The 16,516-nt window shown below is 41.1% G+C and overlaps 1 protein-coding gene across 1 annotated transcript in view; it reads left to right on the plus strand.

The window, feature by feature from the left end:
• EP300 (E1A binding protein p300) overlaps positions 1-16,516 on the plus strand; it is a 108,766-nt gene that overhangs the window by 51,185 nt on the left and 41,065 nt on the right. Inside the window, exons 9-14 of the mRNA XM_007523412.3 lie at positions 614-731; positions 2,499-2,673; positions 9,039-9,116; positions 10,303-10,412; positions 13,129-13,257; positions 13,811-14,248. Coding sequence (XP_007523474.1) covers positions 614-731; positions 2,499-2,673; positions 9,039-9,116; positions 10,303-10,412; positions 13,129-13,257; positions 13,811-14,248 — 1,048 coding nt within the window. The remainder of the gene's footprint in view (positions 1-613; positions 732-2,498; positions 2,674-9,038; positions 9,117-10,302; positions 10,413-13,128; positions 13,258-13,810; positions 14,249-16,516) is intronic.

The raw sequence follows: 16,516 nt of genomic DNA on the forward strand, positions 1-16,516 counted from the left end.
TATTAGATACATCCCACTTTCTTTCTTTCCTTCTTTTTTTTTTTATATTCCCTTTTTGTTGCCCTTGCTGTTTATTGTAGTTATTGTTGTCTGTCTTCATTGTTAAATAGGACAGAGAGAAAAGGAGAGAGGAGGGGAAGACAGAGAGGGGGAGAGAAAGAAAGACTACTGCTTGTGAAGTGACTCCTCTGCAGGTGGGCAGCTGAGGGCTCGAACCGGGATCCTTACATTAGTCCTTGTGCTTTGCGCCACATGCACTTACCCCGCTGCGCTACCACCCAACTCCCAACATCCCACTTTCCCCTGCCTCTTGGCTTTACCACTCTGGTCCAACTTTTTCAATCAGAAAATGAGAGCAGCATCACAATACCAGTGCTGCTTCTAGCATTGTAATACTCCCAGGAGTCCCATGTGATATTACTAGAGGCTCAAAACTAGGTCATGTGCATGGCAGTTACCCTCCCAAGTGAACTGCCTAACTAGGCTGCCACTTCACTAAATGTATTTGTTTCCTAAAAATGAGTAAATACTGATCAGGAAAAGGTTTAAAGTATTATATGTTGCTTTAATTAACTGAACATGTTATAGTAGTGATGGATTTTCTATTCACTAGTGTTCAAGCCATATTTCCTACTCCGGATCCTGCTGCTTTAAAAGACAGGCGGATGGAAAACCTAGTTGCATATGCCCGGAAAGTGGAAGGGGATATGTATGAGTCTGCAAATAATAGGGTGAGTGTCTGTTTTTCTATATAAAAATTTCCTGTAGGGGCCAGGCAGTGGTGCACGTAGCTAAGAACACACACTAGAGAAAACCTGACCAATCAGGGCTTTGGTCTTGCATGGGCCACCAGGTTCCAGATGCTACCAATGTGTCCTGGAGTCCCGCTTCCTCAGAGCACTGCCCCACTAGGAAAAGAGAGAGACAGGCTGGGAGTATGGATTGATCTGCCAACACCCATCTTCAGCAGGGAAGCAATTATAGAAGCCAGACCTTCCACCTTCTGCACCCCATAATGGTCATGGGTCCATACTCCCACAGTTAAAGATAGGAAAGCTATCAAGAGAGGGGATGGGATACGGAGCTCTGGTGATGGGAATTGTACCCCTCTTTTCCTATGGTCTTGTCAGTGTTTCCATTTTATAAATAAATATATTAAAAATAATACTAAATGAACAATATAGTATGTTAACGTGTATAATAAAAACTTGTTAAAGTAAAAAGAACAAAAGCACACACGAAAATGTGCAAAGATCTGGGTTCAATCCCCTGAGTCTCACCTACAGGAGGAAATCTTCACAAGTGGTGAAATATGAGTTGCAGGTGTCTTATCTCTGTCACTCTCTTATCTTCCCCTCCCCTCTCAATTTCTCTCTGTTTCTACCTAATAATAAATTTAAGAAATTTTTTTTAATTCCTATACAGAATCTAAAATATGTACTTGTTCTGGTTATTTTTCCCTTCTTTGTAATATATACAAATAATTCCATACTTTAAAAAAATAACCCTTTAGTAATCCTTCCTTGTTCTCATTGAACATAGTCAAGATTATAGAACAGTCTTCCTTTCTATGGCCATACCACCCTGAACACGCCTGATCTCATCTGATCTCAGAAACTAAGCAGGGTCAGGCTTGGTTAGTACTTGAATGGGAGAACAGTCTTCCTGAAGTGTATTCTTGTGGCACTTTATCAAGGTTTTCCTCTGTCAATATACAAAGTGGTTAATAGTGCTGTGCTATTTTCACTAAGATGTGGTGAATCAGTTTATTATTTTCATCTCTGAGCATTTTGGTTTCTGAACTAGTTGAACTTTTTTTTTACCAGACCACTGCGCAGCTCTACCTTATTCAACCTGAGACCTCAAAGCCTCAAGCATGAGTCTGTTTGCATAACCATTATGCTATCTCCCCCACCAAAGTTGAACTTGCTGAACGTGTGTGTGTGTGTGTGTGTGTGTGTTAACAACTTATTTTAAGAGGTCATGCTTTTCTATCTTTGTAGGTACATGATAAAACTGCTTTTCAGATTACTTCAGATATGAGCTTATATTTAGAATGATCTAAGAGAATAGAACAGATTCTAGGGAGTCAGGCAGTGGTGCAGCGGGTTAAGCGCACGTGGCGCAAAGCGCAAGGACCGGCGTAAGGATCCCGGTTCAAGACCCTGTCTCCCCACCTGTAGGGGAGTCGCTTCACAGGCAGTGAAGCAGGTCTGCAGGTGTCTATTTTCCTCTCCCCCTGTCTGTCTTCATTTCTCTCTGTCCTATCAAACAACGACAACGATATCATCAACAACAACAACAATAATAACTACAACAATAAAAAAAACAAGGACAAAAAAAGGCGTATTTTAAAAAAAAACATATTCTATTACCTTCTTTTGGTTTCTGCCTCTACCTGTTTAAATGAAGCTAATAATTCTTCTTAGTTGATTTTTGTTGTTTTATGGTGGTTTCTCTATTTCTTCATCTCTGTTTTACTTCCATAATTCACAAAGGCGGAATACTACCATCTACTAGCTGAGAAGATCTATAAGATCCAGAAAGAACTAGAAGAAAAACGAAGAACAAGATTGCAAAAACAGAACATGCTACCAAATACTGCAGGCATGGTGCCAGTTTCCATGAACCCAGGGCCTAACATGGGGCAGCCACAACCAGGAATGAATTCTAGTAAGTTCTTTCAATATAGTTTGAGGAGAATTTGGTAACAAAATAGTTTGTTTCTTACCAAAGTCCTAAATTTCCATTAATTATTTATTCAGAGGATTTTCTAATGAATGTTATGTTACCTCGCAAGGAAAATAATCACATCCTATTAAAAACGTTATTATCTTTAAAGATTTCTGGACATGGTACATAATACATCTTAATAATCCATTATTTTTAGAGCCTGTGATGATTTTTCTCTCATAGTGACACCTAGAAAAGGATAATCCGAAGGGACTGAGAGAGATCTTCTGATAGAGTACACACTTTGCCTTCTGTGAGGACCCAGATTTGAGCTTCTCATTACTACCTGGGAAGACATGCATAGAGGAAGCCACACAAATGATGGAGCATTGCTGTGGTGTCTCCCTGCCCCTCTCTCTGTCACTTACCCTCTGTCTCTTACCCTTTGTCTAAAAATAGTCTGCCAAGACTAGTGAAATCATCAAGCAAGAAGCCCTAGCAAAAAAGAAAGAAAAGCAGCAGCCTGCATTTTCAGAGCCACATGGCATTATAAAAACTAAACATGAGCAGACAGGTGGCTCACTCAGTATATAAGTACATTACCTTGGGAGTCGGGCAGTAGCGCAGCGGGTTAAGCACAGATGGCGCCAAGCACAAGGACCGGAGTAAGAAACCCAGTTTAGGGAGTCGGGCGGTGGCGCAGTGGGTTAAGCACATGTGGCGCAAAGCGCAGGGACCGGCGTAAGGATCCCGGTTCGAGCCCCCGGCTCCCCACCTGCAGGGGAGTCGCTTCACAGGCGGTGAAGCAGGTCTGCAGGTGTCTGTCTTTCTCTTCCCTTCTCTGTCTTCCCCTCCTCTCTCCATTTCTCTCTGTCCTATCCAACAACAAATTGTGTCAACAAGGGCAATAATAATAACCACAACGAAGCTACAACAAGGGCAACAAAAGGGGGGAAAAATGGTCTCCAGGAGCAGTGGATTCATGGTGCAGGCACCGAGCCCAGCAATAACCCTGGAGGAGGAAAGAAAATAATAAAAAATAAAAGAAACCCAGTTTGATCCCCTGGATCCCCACCTGCAGGGGGTCGCTTCACAAACAGTAAAGCAGGTCTGCAGGTGTCTGTCTTCTCCCCCCCCTTCTCAGTTACTCTGTCCTATCTATCAACAGCAATAATAATTAATAATAACAACAATGGGAAAAAATAGCCTCCAGAAGCAATGGATTTGTAGTACAGGCACTGAGCCCCAGTAATAACACTGGAGTCAAAAAAAAAAGAACAAAAAATATATATACTTTTTTTGCCTCCGGGGTTATTGCTGAGGCTGCACCACAAATCCTCTACTCCTGGAGACCATTTTTTTCCCCTTTTGTTGCCCTTGTTTTTTTTTGTTTGTTTGTTTTTCATTATTGTGGTTATTGTTATTTTTGTTGTTGCTATCATTGGATAGGACAGAGAGAAATCGAGAGAGGAGGGGAAGGCAGAGGGGGAGAGAAAGATAGACACCTGCAGACCTGCTTCACTGCTTGTGACGTGACCCCCCTGCAAGTGGGGAACCAGGGGCTCGAACCGGGATCCTTAGGCCAGTCCTTGCGCTTCGTGCCACGTGCACTTAACCCACTGTGCTATCACCTGACTCCCAGTAATTTTTTAAATTTGATGTTACTTGTCACAGTTTCTTATTGATGCAGTGTATCCAACAGATAAAAATTATGCGTCTGGAAATAACTCAGCAGGTATAGTGTAGACCTTGTATTCAAACTCCAGCACACTGTAGGAGCAGGATAGACAGCTTCAAAGGGAATCCCATGGGTGATGATGCTTTGGTGTTTCTAACCTCTCTTTCTATAAAGTGTATATAGTAAAGATTACTGGAAAAGGGAGCTGCACTTTCTATAAAGTGTATATAGTAAAAATTACTGGAAAAGAGAGCTGCTAGTCAGTGTTACACACACATATGAGGCCCAGTTCATTCCCAATTGCCACATTAAAAAATAATATCAACCACGGGACTAGATCACACACATTACCATGTGCACTGAGACTAGATCACACACATTACCATGTGCAAAGACCCAGGTCCAAACCCTAGTACCTATCTGCAGGGAGAATCTTCACAAGCAGTGAAACTTAGTTGTCTCTTAGTCTCTTTCCCTCTACCTCACCCTGTCTTCCAAATTTATTTTCTATTAAAGGGAGGGGGCACTGGGAGTGGTGGGTTCATTGTACAAGCACTAAGCCCCAACAATAACCCTGGTGGCGATTAGAAATAATAACAAGGAGTCGGGCAGTAGCACAGTGGTGCAAAGCACAAGGACCACCGGCATAAGGATCCTGGTTCAAGCCCCCGGCTTCCCACCTGCAGGGGAGTCGTTTCACAGGTTGTGAAGCAGATCTGCAGGTGTATGTCTTACTAGCCCCCTCTCTGTCTTCCCCTCCTCTATTTCTCTCTTCTTTCTCCTATCCAATGACATCAATAACAACAACGACTACAATAAAAACGAGCAACAAAAGGAAATAAATATTTTTTTTAATGTTTATTTTATTCCCTTCTGTTGCCCTTGTTGTTTTATTGTTGTAGTTATCGTTGTTGTTGGTGGTGTTGGATAGGACAGAGAGAAATGGAGAGAGGCGGAGAGAGAGAAAGACACCTACAGACCTGCTTCACTGCCTGTGAAGCGACTCCCCTGCAGGTGGGGAGTCAAGGGCTCGAACCGAGATCCTTAGACCAGTCCTTGCACCAGTCCTTGTGCGTTGTGCCACGTGCGTTTAACCCACTGCACTACAGCCCGACTCCTGGAAATAAATATTTAAAAGAAAAAGAAATTTAAGGGGGTCGGGTGGTAGCGCAGTGGGTTAAGCATACGTGGCACAAAGTACAAGGACCCGCATAAGGATCCTGGTTCAAGCCCCCGGCTCCCCACTTGCAGGGAGGTCACCTCACAATCGGTGAAGCAGGTCTGCAGGTGTCTATCTTTCTCTCCCCCTCTCTGTCTTCCCCCTCCTCTCTTCATTTCTCTCTGCCCTATCCAACAACAAGGGCAACAAAAAAGGGGGAAAAAAACAGTCTCCAGGAGCAGGGGATTTGTGGTGCAGGCACCGAGCCCCAGCAATAACCCTGGAAGCAAAAAATTAATTAAATAAATAAATTTAAATCAAGTCTAAAGTCTTCACAGATTTTAAGTTTTAATCTTTGATTGAAAGCAACATGGTACTAATAAAGACAGGAGCATTTATTTTTTTATTTTACTAGAGCATTGATCAGCTCTGGCTTATGGTGGCTTATGGATTGAACCTGGGACTTTGGAGCCTCGGGCATGAGAGTCTGTTTGCATAAATATTATGCTATCTACCCCTGCCCCATATTTTAATTTAAAAGGTACTGATTTGCTTAACATGTAACAGTGAGGAAGGCTGAAAATCACTAGACACACTTTGAAATATCTAAGGCTTTTGGGGGTAGAGAAGATAACATAATGCTTATGCAAACACTCATGTCTGAAGCTACAAAATCCCAAGTTCAATCCCTCACACCACCATAAGCCACAGCTGAGTAGTGGCTCTGGTAAATAAATAAAGTAAATCTTATGGGCTAAAATGTGTGTAGTAACTTGACTGAAATAATATTGTTGGTGAGAATGTAAATGTTCATTTCCTTAAACCTAACCATTTCATTTATAAGAACTTAATTCCAAGCAGTATCGGTACAATTCCATAAAAATATCCACAGATGGCATAATTTACAGTATTAAAACTATAAGGACCTAGAACTTTAGTGGGTGTGATGTGGAACTACACCCTGTAATCTTACAATCTTGTAAACCACTATTAATCAAAATTATAAAGTTCCCCCCCACACTGGATATGACTGAAAAACTACAGTGCACAAAGACCCAGGTTCAAACCCCTGATTCACACCTGTGGTGGGAATGCTTCACCAATGGTGAAGCAGTACTGTAGGTGTCTCTTTTTCTCCACCCCCTCAGACTCCCCTTTCTTTCTCAGCTTCTGTGTATAAAAGAAAGTCCACTGGGAACAATAGATTTGTCATGCAGGCGCCAACCTCCAGCAATAGCCCTGGTGGCAAAAAATAATATAAAAACATATTAAAATTGCTCCAGTATTATCCTACTAAAGTAATCATACACTAGAATGTTCTGATGCATCTCTAGAGCCCATTACAAAATGTACCTTTTACCTTTCAGAACTAGAACTATTAGTAACCCTCTGCTTAAAAGTAGGGATGGGGACTAGTAAAATAGTTTACTTGGGAGGGTGTCTGCTTTGCTCTGTGTGCATCCCAGCTTCAGGCCTAACTCCCCAACACATTAGGGGAAGCTTTTGTTGCGGTGTCTTTCTCTCCTCCTGTGTGTATCTGGAAAAGTAAATTAAAAAACAGTAAAGGTCATGATATGACTGAGGTAGTTATAGCTTTAAGCTAATATGTGTTCACTATTCTCTCAGTAGACAGCACACCCTGAGTGGTGGTGTCCCCTATGAAATGATAAGTAACAATTAGGATCATACTTGGGGCCCTCTTGTAGATATGATTAAATTGCAAAGAAATAAGTCATATAACTAGAAAAAAAATAGGCATATCTGAAGAATCTTTAAAGAGCAAAGGAAATTTCAGAAGAAAAAATTGGCTACATGTAAGAAATGGAAACTTTAATAATGGAGTGAAATAGAAGCTGGGGTCAATATCCATGTTTAATGACCATATTAGTGATAACAAAATACAGATGACTGACAAGACAGTAGTTTTAAAAGGTAATTTGAACAAATCAGAATAATAGAAAAGTGTTCGCTATAGAAAGAAGATCTAAGAGATTCAACAACCTAGTAATTTGGGTGTTGTTACCCTCATTTTATAGATGAGGAACTGAGACTTAGCTTACTGAACTTATCATGGTCATAGAGTTAGTGAATCAAGGGGCTAGGTGGTAGCACACCTGGTTCAGCGCACATGTTACAGTGCACAAGGACCCAGGTTCAAGCCCCTGGCCCCTACCTGCAAGGGGAAAGCTTCACAAGTGGTGAAGCAGTGCTGTAGGTGTCTCTCTGTCTCTCTTCCTCTCTATCACCCCCTTCCCTCTGAATTTCTGTCTCTATCCAGCAAATAAATAAAAATTTAAAAAAAAAACTAAGAATCAAATATTCATTTTCTCTCTTCAGAGCCTTTTCTAAACTTTTTTTTTTTTAATTTCTTTATTGGGGAATTAATGTTTTACATTCAACAGTAAATACAATAGTTTGTACATGCATAACATTCCCCAGTTTCCCATTTGCCTTTTCTAAACTATTAAGCAGTATTTTAAGATTTTACATTGTTTTCCTACCAACACCAAAAACTATAGTTCATAAAGGTATGTATTAAAACCACTTGGAGACATTTTTTATTATTCATTTAATAGTGATTTACAAAATTATAAGATAACAGGGGTATAATTCCACACCTTTTCCACCACCAGAGTTCTGTGTCCCCATTTCCTCCATTGAAAACTGCAGTAGTTTTCCCAAGATCACAAATAAGGGTTGACTGTTATTTCTATAGCTATCTTTTTTTTTTTTAAAAAAAAAAAAAAGATTTTACTTACTTATTAATGAGAAAGACAGGAGGAGAGAGAAAGAACCAGACATCACTCTGGCACATGTGCTGCTGGGGATTAAACTCAGGACCCCATGCTTGAGAGTCCAAAGCTTTATCACTGCGCCTCCTCCCAGACCACATGTTCTTCTATAACTGTCTTTTTATTTTTTATTTTATTATTGGATAGAGACAGAGAAATGATGAGAGGTGAGGGAAAAGAGGCAGAGACACCGGAATCCCTGCTTACCACTCATGAAGCTTCCCACACACACACCCACAGGTGGGGATCAAGGGATTGAACACAGGTCCTTGTGCACTGTAATGTGTGCATCTAACCAGGTGCACCACCATCAGGCCCACTCTATAACTGTCTCTCTGTATATATTGCCCATTTATTTCTATAGTTTTGCCTTCTCTTCCAAGTCACACCTACTACTGAGTATCCTTCCTTTTTTTCCTCCTGATGGAATTGGTCATCTTCCCCTGTTCTTTATCCCTCTGGAAGTATGGACCAAAATTCTTCATGGAGTGCAGAGGTGGAATGTCTGGCTTCTGTAATTTCTTCTCAGCTGGACATGCGCTCCAAAACCCCAGCCTGTTTCTGTCTTTCCCTAGTGATTTGGAAACATTTTGTTATATTCTTGAAGTATATCTTCAGGTATCTTCTTCAGGTATGCCTAGTGCATGGCCTAATTCTTTTGAGATTAAGAAGAGATACAGTTCAAAGCCACTAGCTGAAAGATACTTTTCTACTCATTCCTCTTATTTCCCTCTAGATGGTCCTCTACCTGATCCATCTATGATTCGTGGCAGTGTGCCAAACCAGATGATGCCTCGGATAACTTCACAACCTGGTAAGTTATGAGAGAAACCCATATTCTTTTTTTTTTTTTAATTTTTTTAAAAAATATTTATTTATTACCTTTTGTTGCCCTTGTTGTTTTATTGTTGTAGTTATTATTGTTGTTGTCGTTGTTGGATAGGACAGAGAGAAATGGAAAGAGGAGGGGAAGACAGAGAGGAGGAGAGAAAGATAGACACCTGCAGACCTGCCTCACCGCCTGTGAAGCGACTCCCCTGCAGGTGGGGAGCCGGGGTTTGAACCAGGATCCTTATGCCGTTCCTTGTGCTTTGCGCCACCTGCGCTTAACCCGCTGCGCTACAGCCCAACTCCCCAGAAACCCATATTCTTAAACATAGTTTTAAGGGGCTAGGAGGTAATGCATCTGGTTGAGCGCAAATATTACCATTGGCAAGGGCCCAGATTCAAGCTGCGGTCCCTACCTGCAGGTGGAAAGCCTCACAAACAGTGGAGCAATGCTACAGGTGTCTCTTTTTCTCTCCCTCCCCTCTCAATTTCTGTCTCTAAAAACTACTTTTTAAAACAAGTTAATAGCACATAGTACAAAGCACAGGGATCCTGGTTTGATAGATATATTCGCTATTTGGGGCCAGGTGATGATGCATTTGGGTTCAAGCCTCTGATCCCCACCTATGGGGGGGGGGGTCATGAGTGGTAAATTTTTTTTTTTTTTACCAGAGCACTGCTCAGCTCTGATATATGGTGGTGCAGGGGATTGAACCTGGAACTTATAGCCTCTGGCTGGAGTGTTGTTAAAATTAACAACACTGGAGAGTCTCTTTGCATAACCATTATGCTATCTACCCCTGCGTAAAATATCTTTCTATCTCTCCCTCTCCCCCCATTTCCTCTTCCCCTCTCAATTTCTTTGTTCTATCAAATTAAATATACATATTTTTTTATTAGTGATTTAATAATTATTGACAAGATTGTAGAATAAGAGAGGTACAATTCCATACAGTTTCCACCACCAGAGTTCCGTTTCCCATCCCCTACATTGGAAGGTTCCCTGTTCTTTATCCCTCTGGGAGTATGCACCAAAGATCTTTCTAGTGTGCAGAAGGTGGGATAAATTTTAAGTTAATAGATAAAATAAAAGTGTACAATCAGAAATAATTTTTAATTCTTCAGTTCAACAGAGATGTGTTCAAATCTAATAAATCACACATATTTTATAGGTTTGAATCAATTTGGTCAGATGAGTATGCCCCAGCAGCCTATGGGACCCCGACAGACCTCTCCTCTTCAGCATCATGGGCAATTAGCTCAGCCTGCAGCTCTCAACCCAGTAAGTTTGACTTCAAGGAAATCTATTGGACCTGCATCAGACATTTCTAGAAATTATTTTCTGGGCTCTAAGAGAGTTCACCTGATAGAGCACATGCCATACCATGTCCAAGGAGGGATTTCTGTGGTATGAACTCACTGTGTTTCCCTCTCTTCCAACTTAAAGTAATGGGGAAAGGGCCTAGAAGGTCACATGTGATAGCAGACATGCGCAGTCTCATCAGTTTCATTCCATGGCACTGCATTTAAAAAAAAAAAAAAACTTTATCAACAAACTTCTCACAGTTGTTTGTACACCTGACTGATAAATTCTTAATCTTGATCCTTTTTGTAATTGTTTTACTTGGCCCTTTACACAGACTCAATTATATTATGGGATAAAATTCATGTTAAGGATGTTATGTACTGTTTTTGGGAAAAAGCCATATTATGAGTATACATTGGGAAATTTGTTGTGGTTAAATTGTGGTACATCTACAGATTGGAATGTAAACCAGAGGTTTAGAATTTGCATAGTATGAAAACTTTTTTTATATTTATTTTCCCTTTTGTTGCCCTTGTTTTTCATAGTTGTTGTTGTTATTGATGTTGTCGTTATATAGGACAGAGAAAAATGGAGAGAGGGGGAGAGAAAGATAGACACCTGCAGACCTGCTTCACCGCCTGTGAAGCAACTCCGCTCCAGGTGGGGAGCCAGGGGCTCGAACCAGGATCCTTAGGCCGGTCCTTGCGGTTTGTGGCACGTGTGCTTAACCTGCGCTACCGCCCGACTCCTTCATGAAAACTTTTAAATGGAAAAACAAGTTTCTAAAGTACATATATTACAAGATTCAGTAGGATTTAGAAATCTTGATTATAATAGAGAATAAACACTGAATGATAGGTTTCCACAGACTGTTTATAATAAACACTAGAAAGCTGATGAAGATAGTTCTTCCCCTCTCCACTGGAGCCTGGCATACTTTGACCATGGTCTCTTTTCTTCTCTAGTACCTCTTCGCCCTCCCCCCACAAAAAAAAAAAAAAAAAAACTTGCCCAGGAAGGGAATTTGCATTTCCAAGGGAGATGTTTCAGAGGCCTCAGGTTCAGTCCTTGCCACATTCATGTGCCAGAGCTGAGCTGATAGGACAACAGTTATCTGAGGACTAGCTGAACCAGCCCCTCGTCCTAATGTAATCTTGGCCCACTATCCACCCTCCACCTTGGCCACAACTCTTAGCTTGGCTGTCAACATTAGATGGACTGTCCAGTTCTTTTATTTCCCTCTCTTTATTGGGAGGATTAATAGCTTACAGTCGACAGTAAAAATACAGTAATGGTACATGTATAACACTTCTCAGTTTTCCACATAACTCTCTAACCCTCCTCCACTGTCAAGATCTAGGACCTGAACACTGCCACCCCTCATCCTGGTCCTTTACTATGGTACAGTATACCAAATCCAGACTGTCCAATTCTTGACTGTCCAGACTGTCCAATTCTTGGCTCTCTTTGGAGTTGTCTACCATAACATCTTGGCACCAGTATTCTATGTTTAATGAGGTGTCTTTGTTTTCATTTTAATATATAAGACAAATTACTTTCCAAGTTCGTGGAGGGTTTTTTTTCTTTGATATTTTATGATTCCTTTATTAAAATTTGGTCTACATTTGGTTGGTACAATTTTAGAAATAGCATATGATATTTATAGAGCATTTATGGACCATGTATTCAACTTGTTCACCATAATTTGTAAGATTCACCATAATTTGTAAGATTTTGTTTGAACTTATTCTGGAGTTTGACAGATTATGCCATTATAACACTCCTTGATATAAACAGAGACCTCATGCAATTGTGATTCACATTTTTCGCGTAACAAGCATTGTGCTAAGAAGTATTTATTTCTCCATGTCACATTTGTAGATGTTTGTGTAGAAAGAGTCTGAGAGTAGGCGGTGATAAACCCTGTTGAGGGCACACATTACCATGTGTAAGGAAGTAGTGTAGCAGTGCTGCAGGTGTCTTTCTCCCTGTCTCCACTCTCCCTCTCAATTTCTCTTGTTCTATACAAATAAATAAATACTTTTATGCTGGAAGTAGCATAGTAACTAGAACTTTAGACTAAAAGTATGTTCCATCCCCAGCATCACATGTGCTAGAGTGGTTCTCTAGCTCTCTCTGTTTTGTTATGTTAATAAACAAACTAGTCCCCTTTTTTTTTTTTAACCAGAGCACTGCTCAGTTCTGGCTTATGGTGGTGCAGGGGATTGAACTTGGGACTTTGGAGCCTCAGGCATGAGAGTCTCTTTGCATAACCATTATGCTATCTACCCCTGCCCTAGCCCTTTTTTTTTTTTTAACTCATTTTATAAAGAAAGTATTTAGTGGTCCAGGAGGTAGCTCAGTAAATAAAGCATTAGACTCTCAAGCATTAGGTTCCAAGTTCAATCCCCAGCAGCACATGTACCAGTTATGTCTGATTCTTTCTCTGTTTCTCATTAATAAATAAATCTTTTTTTTTAAGGAGTGTCTGTCCAACCTCTTGTTTATAATAGCTAAGATAGATGGCAAAGCTGTTCTTCATTTCCTTGGCATGGGAGTCAACTTCAGCTGTTGGATTACTTTTCTAGCCTGTGTTCCTCATAGCAAGGTTGGATAAAATGATAATTCCAGCTGTAGTGGAACATCCATAATAAAGTAATTTGTTCTTTTTTTTTTTTTTTTTTTTGTGCAGCCTATGGGCTATGGACCTCGCATGCAGCAGCCATCCAGCCAGGGCCAGTTCCTTCCCCAACCTCAGTTCTCTACACAAGGAATGAATATGCCTTTGGCTCCATCTGGCGGTCAAGTACCAGTGTCTCAAGTATGTTTCACTACTGGACTTTTTTTTACTAAGTTTTATAGCAAAGATGTCAGCAAATTGTGGACCGAAAAAATATCCTGTAAGAAGAGCATATGAGCTATTCCAAATGAATTGATTATTCTGTAAAATAGCATTGGTGGTAATTATTACAGATGAGGTATTAGGTGAAATTTTGAAACCTTTTCTTTTTCAATGTATTTAAACATGAAATCTTAGAACTACCTTAGAGTAATAAACTCTGGTTAAAAAAAGGATAGAATAATCAGAAAAACACTACGCTTTCATTTGTTCTGTGCTCCCGTGTGACAGATCATTTTGCTGAATAGGTTGAAGACTAATAAATTATGTGTGTATGCTGGATTGTTGAAAGATAAGCTTTTCAGTAGTAGAATTTGGATACATTCTGAAATGAAGGCATTCATTGCCAGTTACTTTTTAATCAGTTTGTTTATATGTATATACACACACATATATATTTATATGTATATAACTTGCTCATATAAGTATTTTATTTTATTCTGAATTGCCATCTTGCTGTTTTTCATCTTAACAGGCACAAATGTCCAATCCTTCCTGTCCTGTGAATTCTCCCTTATTGCCTCCAGGATCTCAAGGAAGCCACATTCACTGTCCCCCTCTCCCTCAATCAGCTCTACATCAGAACTCGCCCTCTCCTGTACCCAGTCGTACTCCAACCCCTCACCACACGCCTCCAAGCATTGGTGCTCAGCAGCCACCAGCAACAGCAATTCCAGCCCCTGTTCCAACACCTCCAGCCTTGCCACCCGGGCCACAGCCCCAGGCACTACACCCACCTCCAAGACAGACACCTACACCACCATCAGCTCAACTTCCTCCCCAAGTGCAACCTTCACTTCCTGCTGCTGCTCCTACTGACCAATCCCAGCAGCAACCTCTCTCACAACAGAGTACAACTGCCTCTGTTCCTACCCCAACAGCACCACTTCTGCCTCCGCAACCTGCTACTCCAGTAAGTAAAGACCTGAATTATAAAATGATTGTTTGAAAAACACTAAATGGTTTTTGTAGCTTTAGTTCTCTGTTGTTTGATTTCTTTGTGTATCTACAGTTAAACTAGGATCTCTTTGTAGTTAAGAGATGTACTTTACGGTTCTCCACCCACCCCCACCTTCTATCCCCATTGTATTTAACTTAGAAGTTCAAAAGATTTTTTTCAATGTGACTTTGACCATGTATGTTTTGTATTGATTTCTGAGGCGTGAAAACATATAAGGATTACTATACTGCATAAATTTTACATGTATTTAAGAGTCTTTTCAGTCTTGAGTCATAGTGCTGAATAATATGAGTTGATGAGTTTCTGTAATCTTACCCAAGATTGGAAAATCAGGTTCTAAGTGGGGGGGGATGGAGTATGAATTGGGGGCTGGGTAGTGGCACACCTGGTTGAGTGCATATGTTACAGTACTCAAGGATCCAGGCTCAAGCTGCCCATCCCTACCTGTAAGGGGAAAGCTTTGTAAGTAATGAAGCAGTGCTGCAGGTCTCTCTCACTCTATCTCCCCCTTCCTCTCGAAAGTATGAACCTACAGCTGAATACAGATTTCCAGTTCAATCCATGGCACATTTACCACAGTAGTGATCTGGCTTCTATGTCTTTCCGACATAGAAGCGCAAAGCGCAGGGACCGGCATAAGGATCCCAGTTCGAGCCCCCGGCTCCCCACCTGCAGGGGAGTCGCTTCACGAGCAGTGAAGCAGGTCTGCAGGTGTCTATCTTTCTCTCCCCTCTCTCTCTGTCTACCACTCCTCTCTCCATTTCTCTGTCCTATCCAACAACAAAGCAACGTCAACAATGGCAATAATAACCGCAACAAGGCTGCAACAACTAGGGCAACAAAAAGGGGAAAAAATGGCCTCCAGGAGCGGTGGATTCATGGTGCAGGCACCGAGCCCAGCAATAACCCTGGAGGAAAAAAAAAAAAAAAGCTTTCCACTTGCAGGTGGGGACTGGGTGCTTGAGCATTGTAACATGTGCGCTCAACCAGGTATGCCACCACCCAGCCCCTGGACCTTAACTTTCTTGTGAGACACTCACTGCATTTGTCACATTCTAATAAATAATTGCATCCTTGCTGATAGAACTGTATTGAGGCTTAGAACTTTTTCATCACTGATATTAATTGTATTGTTGAACTGGGAATTTTTTTAAATTTGTTATTTGATAGAAAAAGAAATTGAGGGGACGGGAGGATAGAGAGGGGAAGAAACAGAGACATCTGCAGCCCTGCTTCACCACTCATGAGGCTTTTCCCTCCTGCAGGTGGGGACCAAGGGCTTGAACCTGGGTCTTTGCACACTGTTGTACGCGCTTAACCAGATGTGCCACCATGTGGCCCCCTGAACTAAGAAATCTTGTTGGTCACAACTACCTCATAAAGCATTGTTTAGGGAGTCAGGCAGTGGAGCAGCAGGTTAAGCGCACGTGGCGCAAAGCTCAAGGACTGGCTAAAGGATGCCGGTTCGAGCCCCCGGCTCCCCACCTGTAGGGTAGTCGCTTCACAAACGGTGAAGCAGGTCTTTCTCTCCCCCTCTCTGTCTTCCCCTCTCTTCATTTCTCTCTGTCCTATCCAACAACAACCACATCAATAGCCACAATGTTAAACAAGGGCAACAAAAGGGAAAATAAATAAATAAAATGTTTTTAAAAATAAATAAAAATAAAAAATAAAGCATTGTTTACCAGTAACTACTTCATCATTCTGATGGACAAGGAAAGCCAAGCATAAGAAGAGAGACTTTAATGTTATTCTGCGTAGGATAGTCATTGGAAATAATAACTTCCTACTATGAAGTGTCTTGCAGTAGTAAGGAAAAAGAGCTAACTGTCCCTTTAGAATGTGTTTATTCAAGGGGTTAGGAAGTTAGCTCAGCCGCATGTCTTGCATACATGAACCTCTAGGGCTTAAGTGTTGGCACCACATAAAAAACAGTAGTATAGTGCTCAGGTCTTGTTCATCTCCCATGAATTAAAGAAATGTCATGTTTCAATACACCCACCCAATATAGAAAATAGTATCCCGTGTACTTTTCAAACTTCTCCTTGTGAGACATATTTTAAGATAGTCATTCTTTTCATTTCTCTATAAATGTGAGCTCTGGGGGGGGAAAAAAAGTGATCTCTGAGGCAATCTTCCTTGAAGTCCCCATCCCTGACACAGTACTGCCACTGAATGATAGCTATCAATTAAGTCATTTGTGGATCTTTTTTCTATAAC

Source organism: Erinaceus europaeus, chromosome 4 (genome assembly GCF_950295315.1).
Source record: "Erinaceus europaeus chromosome 4, mEriEur2.1, whole genome shotgun sequence".
Classification (NCBI taxonomy): Eukaryota; Metazoa; Chordata; class Mammalia; order Eulipotyphla; family Erinaceidae; genus Erinaceus; species Erinaceus europaeus.